Source organism: Chelonia mydas, chromosome 12, assembly GCF_015237465.2.
Source record: "Chelonia mydas isolate rCheMyd1 chromosome 12, rCheMyd1.pri.v2, whole genome shotgun sequence".
NCBI lineage: Eukaryota > Metazoa > Chordata > Testudines > Cheloniidae > Chelonia > Chelonia mydas.
Window position 1 is genome coordinate 15545214 of NC_051252.2, and position 8411 is coordinate 15553624.

Genomic DNA, 8411 nt, shown 5'->3' on the forward strand with positions numbered 1-8411 from the left:
ATGGAAAACCAAACTTTCAACCATGGCACAAGCACAAAGAAAAAACTTTGATTGATTCAAGTGTTTGGGTATGTACAATTGTTATGTAGCATTCCATGAAATTGATTATAAATATTAGTCACTTCTACATCTTGAAATAAACTAATAACTAAGATGCTAGGCTGCAGTCCACTTGATAGTTCAGGGGAATGGACTAGATGATCTTTTGAGGTTCCTTCTAGCCCTGCATTTCTATGATTCTATGATATCTTGGGATATCGGAGAATCAAAGATAGGTCTCAGAATTGGTCTTGCAACCTTGACTCCATAACCTTTACACACAGCATATCTGTTTCGGCTATAGTAGTAGAAATATCTCCTTCCATATGACATAAAATTCATATTTTAAGGAACCTTAATGTAACTGTCACAGCCATCTTCCAGCAGGATGCCAATAGCATTAAAGCAATTAACAGGCAATGAGGCCATATATTTAGGGCAGTATCAGGCCACCATTATTTTGAAACATTCTGCACCAAACTACATATTAGGAGGTACAGTCAACACCCTCTATGGAATAGTGCATTCAAGCACATTTCAAATTAACTAATTTTAGAGGACAGTAAAAAGTATGGATAATTTAGCTAATTGCTTAATTAACTAAGAAAAACAATGACTTTTTACTAATATATATAGAGATAAATAAAACTCATGGAGTTAGAGTTTTGCAAATCTCTCAAAGTATCGTTGAGATTCATAAAACTTATGTTAGAATTTGTGAGGTTTTCCCTGTATTTTAAACTCATGTTTTCTTTTTGTATTCAGTTTAAATTTGAGACTCTCTTTCCTAGACAAACCTGCCCATTAAGGGTAGAACACACACATCTCAAAGGTTTGACTTGCAAAAGTGGGTTTATCTGAAGAATAATTGTAGGCAGAATTATTATATTCTATTTATTGATACAGATTATGCACACACTGTTTTAAGTGAGAAATTCTTTCTCCCACTGTCATCACATTTTCTCCAACACAAAACTCCAAGCCAAACCCTCAAACCAATGGTGGCTAAGAGAGTTTAACAGGGAGCAAAATTAATTTGTCCACTGATAATAAATAACACTTATATAGCATATTACTCCTTTCACCCAGCCTCCAATGATTTCCAAATTATTTATCAATTCTCACAAGAGAAAGGTTTTAAGATTATAGACCCCCAAGCACAAGAGAAAGGTTTTAAGACCCCAACACAGTCTCTTATCCATTCTCACATCTCAAACAAGAGGAAAGGTAAAGTCCAGATGTTAAGTAAAAACTGCACCATTTACGACGAAATGTCTCCTCACAAACACAAAATTTGCAGGATGTTTGGTGTTGCTGCCCTGACTGTGTTTTCTGACACACATTCCTGCACTGGGAAGCACAGATTCTAGTCTCCTCATCTCTCAGGTTACTCTTCCACTGACCCAGTTTAAGGGTTCGATCCAAAGCACATTGAAATCAGTGGGAGTCTTTCCATACACTTCAGTGAGCTTTGGATGAGATCCTAAAAGAGTAGATGGACAATATTTGAGAATCACTGTCTTCTACTCCCCCATCATTCCCTTGAGTTTCAAGGGACAGCATTAAGAAAGAAACCTACAACCCCACTCTTGCCCAAACTTTACCTGGAGGATTTAGGGTGAATTGGTTACATAGACTTCCCCCAAGCAGCATGTGCACACAGATGAGCTGGGAAGTGACAAGTGGCAAGCTCAAAAACTCCTTAAAAAGAAAATCACCCATGCACTAATAGCGTGACCAAATCAGCAAATAACACTTTTGGAAAGTAGTAAAAAAGGCTCTTTCGTGGCTCGGCTCTCCTGAACTCCTATGTCAAAGAGCCACAGCAATAGCTCACTGCCACAGACAGTAGCTTCTCTTGGTAGGTTTTGGGAGCTGGGCGCATTCCAATGGTTTTCTGTTTGTTCCTGTTTGCAGTGGGTTTTGTACTAATCGTCCGGCTAATAAACTAGTGGGCAGGTGCTTGTACTTCTGGCAGGCTCTTATGCCAGAGCAGACTTTGTTCTGGGATTCTAACCTCGTCAAAGGGGCACAAGGAAAGAAGCCCCCCACCAGGGCAGCCCCTAAAAGCAGCATCTGGGCAAAGGAGAGCCTCCTCACAGCTGATCCTGGGAAGGGAAGGGAGAAAGGGGCTTGGGCTTTTAGTGTTTGAAGAGAGGAGGGGGAGTTTGTGCAGCTGAGACACTGACATACCCTGGTGCTGGAGAGCCTGCAAACAGCCCGGTGCTGGCAGCCTTGCAGGAGTCCCGTACTGCTGCCCCCGCTGCTACCGAAGTATTTCTGCTTCACCATCCAGTCCTCAATCCCTTTCCGAGCTAGAGAGGCGTTCACTGCAAAACTATCACCTAAGGAAAGCACAAGAGACAATGCCACATACTGGAGCAGCACACCCATGCCCTCTGCCTGCCCCAGGGTGGGAGTGCGGGGAGCGGGGAGGGTGGACCAGCACCTGGGGTATAAACCTGAGCCGGCCACCACGGTCCCACCGAACCCGCCGCAGAAAGTTTGAGGGGAGAGAGAGGGGTAGGGGGATGTGAAAGTTACTAGCAATACAGAGCCATCCCTACCTTCTGGACTTTCTCTGGGTTTACAAACGGCAGCTAGGCAGGTCCATGGGAAAGTGTAGGGGAAAAAAATAATACAGGAAGCTCATTAGACACCAGATAAAAAAATCACAACAAACAACACGCCATCCAAACAAGGGGGAAAGGGCTGTGGGAGTAGCAAGTGAAAGGAACTAACCATGTTTCGAGTGAAGTTTCCCCATTTCTCTGCATTGATCTGCAATTGCGATTCATTGGACTGTTTTCAGTGGTGGGTTTTATATATATATATATATTTTTATATATATATATAAAATCCCAACGTTTTTAGAAATCCATGTGCTCCACTTTCCCCCCTGCTAAAGCAAAAGCAAAAATCAAATCTCAGTTCCCCTTCTGCAGCACGGTCCTGCGTTCCTCCTCTCTCTGCTGAAGTCTTTCTCCTCTCTCTTCTCTTTTCCCAAAGACAGAGGCGGTTACAAAAGACCTTACTTCACCCACCAGGGAACATGATTGACACCTCATTGAGATTAGACCACTTGCAGGCAGCCTCTGGATTCCTATTGGACTGAGGCGGCACATGAAAGGGAATAAAGATCCTTTTGGAGTCTCAAAAAAAAAAAAAAAGGAGCAGCAGCAGCTCTAGTGCATTTCACTTCCAGCCAGACACAGGCAGCAGAGCACAGAGCCACAGAGAAAGCCCAGGAAAGGCAAAAGGAGGAGGCCTCTTTCTAATAACTGAAATGTGTTTGCTAAATCCGATGCACTAGTTCATGCAGTTGCAGGGAGGAAACTTTGGGAACGTGCTGCATGCTCGAAACGTACTCAGATCCCCATCATTCCCCACCTTTAGCTGCAGCTTTCCAAATTTTTCTTCGCCGCAGGGCTGAATGAGGAAAATATACCACCTCTGCCAGCCCCTGGGGTTGCACATTTTAATAAAAGGTGTCTACTGAATGTGTTTATTTTTATGTTTTCCTCCGATTGGTCCTGATTCTCCCTGCCAGCCAAAGTGATTTCACTGCAGACATAAGGCAGGGTGGGTAATAAAAGTGGCTTTATGCCAGTTTTGCAGTACGTAGATATGGGACTGGCTGGGAACTGGAGCAGTCCTTGGTGCAAACTACAACAGCCTCTGGGGCTGCTCTAATTGAGGTTCTGCTGAATCTGCCCTATAAGGCTGACCAGCAGCCCAGACCACGCGGGAGTGCAATGTGCTCCAGCAATACACCCTATGCCTCCCTTATATGCCTGTGGCTTCAAAGGGGATTGTGGCATGGGACAGTTTCACTAGCACTTCAGCATTGGGGAAGCACCCATACTCCAGGAGTATTCCATGAGGGGAATAACAGTATTCTTCCAGCTTTGCAGCCAGCTCAAAGGAGCTGTAAGGAACCCCAGAACCAGGACCATCAGCTTCCACAGGACTTGACAGCACTCAGACCTCACAGGATTAACCCATAGGGCTGCAGGACTGGACTCAAAATCAGTTTATCAAACATTTTAATTACCCATTACTGTGCTCCCTCCAAAGCTAATGTCTCATTGATCTCTGAGAGTTTTCCCTGCATCAGGACCACAGGTCTGGATACTTCTGCTATATTTTCACTGTTTAAAAAAAATCTTCATATGAATGAGCTCATACCCCAGAGTAACATACTGCCTTGTTGTCACTGATGCAGAATGCACCCGTACCTTGAAATTTAATACAAATGTATACCTTCTTGTAACTTCTGCAAGTTATCCTTTAGCGTAAAGTTAATTCAGGCACTCAGATACTGAGGTGATGGGCACCACACAACCACATAGCCCTTGATTCTCAATTTCCTAATTTCCAGGAAAGCTGGAGTGTTTTGAAAAGTGCAGATATTCTACAGGTTTAAGGTTCAATCCCTTACTCATGTGCATCTTTCCTCACACAAGCCATCTCACTGAAACCACTGCTCACATGGGAAAGGTTTTGCAGGTTCAGGTCCAGAGATGTTTCTTAATGGCTTAGAGTGGTGCACAAAAGCCTCAATCAGCCTTAAAAAAAAAAAACATAAATCAAACTTTTAAAAAAACCTTCTCTTCCTTTTCCAGCATTTGGGACAGTACTATTGTTTTACAGATACGATACATCAAAAAACTTGCAGTTTTGTGAAGAGAATTTTCAGAGTCATTAAAAACTTATTTCCTTCCTTCTGCTGGTCATTATTTTTTATTTTATGAAAATCACATCTCCCTCGGGATTCTTGTAGTTCAGCTAAGAAAGATAAAAGAGAACAAAGAAAGCAGAGTGATTACTAGTTCAAGTTTTGAGAAAGAAAAAAATTGAGATTTCCAAGAATTTTACTCTACAAACCACTATTCAAACTATACAGGGGTTGGTCCAGATGGGTCTAGGCCAAAAAATTCCAGTCTACATCTGTGTTTTCAAACACTCTGATTTCAGGGGAAACGGGCTTGGAACGCATCTCTATTAGAGAATCCAAAATGTATGTTGTGAAACTCTGAGTGAAGTGACTCTCCAAATCACAATCACTATCGAGACATTAACTAAAACATTTAATAGCTGGTTGTTCCCTGGATAATGGAGAGAGAGAGAGATTTGCTTTCCAGATTATTTCAACTATTTATCTGTCTAGCAAAGAAAACTCATGAATTGCGATGTTCAGTGATTGCAACAGCATCAATTGCTTGTCAAATCGCCAATAATTTGCATCTCTTTTTGAATCTCTTTCTTTTTATATATTTTAATAATTTATTTGGCCCATATCTTATGTTATGTATTTGTTCCTTTGAAGACTGCTTCTTGTTTTGGGGAGAAGAAAGGGGGGGGGGGAGATTTAGATCAATCAGACTCCTTGGGGCTTGAGACTCACCTGTGAAAATTCTGACAGATATTAAGCAATTTGAAATTATAATATCAGTTCTATTTTCCTCCCAGCTTAGCCTTTTTTCTTAAGCTAAATCAAACTCTGACTTACTCAGGGTTACAGTGACTATCTACAAAATACATTTCAAAGAAATAAAAGGGAAATTAAAAAATAATGCCCTGCAATATTTTTAAAAGGGACTCTATCCTGCAATGTTCAACTCTTGAAACAAAATGAGGCCCCAGTTCTGCCATGAGCTCAACACAGCTGCACCACAAGTCCTTGCAGAGCCCCCATGACTTCACAAACATTGTCAGGGTCCATCTGTGCAGACATCATGACAGGGTCAGGGCATTATATATTTGTAACATAATGTATGAGCTTTGCATAATTATTGCTGAAATATGGGACAAAATTCATCCTGTATTGATTTGATAAGGGATATTAGACACTAAGATCTTGATCCTTCAAATTGCTGAGCTACATTGTTACAGAACTCAGACTGCATAGGAGGTACTCAGCAACTTGTGGGATCAGGCCCCAAATTATTTTGCCCCTTAAAATAAAGGATAGGTGGCCACCATTGTCAGGGTGGAGTACTAAAGAATGCCTGCTGTTTTCTGGTTGAACTTCATGTATGTCTTTAGATACCTTTGTACTATTCTTCTTAGCCATGGTAACAGCTTCAGAGAATGATCACCTTCCTTTCACGTGCTCTCTGTTGGTCTCTCTCTTACATACACACACTTCCCTGTATGTGCAGAAAATTTCCAGATGGGGACCTCAGTTGTTTCTAGCTCTATTGTACTTTTGAGGACTCTTTGTTCCATTTAGGAATATAGAAATAAGCAAATAAACACAGTAACATCCTTTCATGTTTTCCCCAAGCATTTGTAAATTGATTTCCATTGCAAACTATCACATTCAAGAGGGCTAGGGTTTCTGTGTCACTTATCAATCCCATCAGCCATGAAATTTGCACTGGAATTCACCTCTTTCAGAAAAAATTGTGTCACAGAATCAGATATTTCTAGCCTGCATGGTTGTGAAGAAAAGTTTGAAAAACATGAATGGAGTATAAATGGAAGCAGTGATAGAAGTGTGACCTACCCCATTCATGTTAACTCTGAAACCTAAAGATCTCAAGCTGGGACATCCTGAAAGCTGAGAACTTGGAGACAGAATAAACTGAATTTTATATGAAATAAATAATATGGGGACTAATACACTGATTGCATTACTAATTTTCATATCTAATTCAATAAAAAGAATCTCACATTATTAATTTATCTGAACCAGCTGCAGAATTTCTACCATTGCCACAGACCACCTGGGACTCTGATTGTAACTTTACCTGAAACTCCAAATGAAATCTCATACTCTGATATGGATCTTTGGTTTCAGATCCATTCAGAAGCCTCTTTTTTACTTACACTTTGAAACTTTTTCCAGCAGAATTAGACACTATGCTTCATGGGCTTTATTTCAAGCTGAGATGTGAACCTCTTACTGTACTGTCATCATTCATGGACAGACTCTACCACTTTTATTTACATAGAGAAGTACCTTCCTTCACAAATAGGGAACTGTATCAGAATCTGGCCATTAGCTTATATTTATTTTCTGCCAGTTTGTGTTTTATGCTTCATCTGAATATTCTCAGGTATCAAGTGTGTTACTGTATGTTCTGCAGTCATACCCGTTCAGGGCTGTGATCTTATTAGAATTCATAAACAAATAAGACTCAGTCTTGACTACCTGCATGGAAGATTTCCACGGAAAATCCAGGTGCTTCAGGAAGATGTGATGACGATTTACTAGGTGGCATTATTCCTTCAGAGTCATTACTGAAGTAATGCTCCAGTGTGGATCTAGGAGGCACAGAGTTATAAGAGGTTCTATCTTTTGGATGAGATATTATAAGAAGTCCTGATTAATTATGATCAGTAATGATTTTGCAACAACAGGCTTGTCATATAGGAACATATCATACTGAAAGTAAGGAGTTTCTCGTGAAAAATCTAGGTACATAATATGGTCCATATATGAGGTTGTAAATAAAAACCATATCTGAATGGGGCCTCTAGGCACTGCCACAATACAAATAAGTAATAACAATTATTTTTTAACTATGGAAGGAAAGTATTATATATTCTTTATGGGCTAATTCTTGAGGTCCTCTTTCAGTTTTGGCTCAGGCAAATTCCAATGGACTTCAGTGTCATTTGGCCTGAATATATATATGGTATACAAACTGAATAGGCCCTCAAGATTTGTCTCAGTAGAATTACAATGATCCTCATAACTGCAGGGTCTTTGAGTTACACAAAGCCTTTTGTTTTTTTAATTCGAAGGAGTCAGATGCATGTTAAGTAGTGACGTCTAGTAAACTATCAGAGTAAAGTACATCATTCATAAAGCTGTACCAATGATTAAAAGGTCTCTAATTTAACCCTGTGACCCCAGTGGAATTTTTGAAGTATGAAAGCCATGACATATAGTATTATTCATTGCCTTTTTCATTAGTGCTGACTGTGCTACAATCTTGCAGAGTGTATAGAAAACCCTTTTGAATCTAGATACAATGTAAATATGTTGAGGATGGGAAATAAATTTCTCTCACCAAAAAAGTAGTACAGACAATCACACTGGGAATTTATTTTCAACAGACAATAGCACAGTAAAATTAATGCTCATATTTGCAGTCAAAAAATGGATATGTAGGATTGGAAGAAAGAAAGAGTGCAGTGAAGTGCATCGAAGTGCTAACGTAAGGCAGCATCACCAATACAACCTGTAAAAAGAAAAGGAGGACTTGTGGCACCTTAGACACTAACCAATTTATTTGAGCATAAGCTTTCGTGAGCTACAGCTCACTTCATCGGATGCATAAAGTGGAAAATGCAGTGAGGATGTTTTATACACACAGACCATGAAAAAATGGGTGTTTATCACTTCAAAAGATGCATCC

General features: G+C 40.3%; 1 protein-coding gene across 2 annotated transcripts in view; it reads right to left on the minus strand.

The window, feature by feature from the left end:
• Positions 1-4926, minus strand: part of NKD1 (NKD inhibitor of WNT signaling pathway 1) — a 146429-nt gene extending 141503 nt beyond the window's left edge. Inside the window, exons 1-3 of one of the 2 annotated variants that reach the window (XM_027822135.3) lie at positions 2782-4926; positions 2607-2639; positions 2233-2384 (exon numbers count right to left, since the gene is read on the minus strand). In XM_027822135.3, coding sequence (XP_027677936.2) covers positions 2233-2384; positions 2607-2639; positions 2782-2806 — 210 coding nt within the window. In that variant the 5' untranslated portion in view covers positions 2807-4926. The remainder of the gene's footprint in view (positions 1-2232; positions 2385-2606; positions 2640-2781) is intronic. The other variant, XM_007059658.4, reaches the window with a different exon arrangement.
• Positions 4927-8411: the final 3485 nt, after the last annotated feature.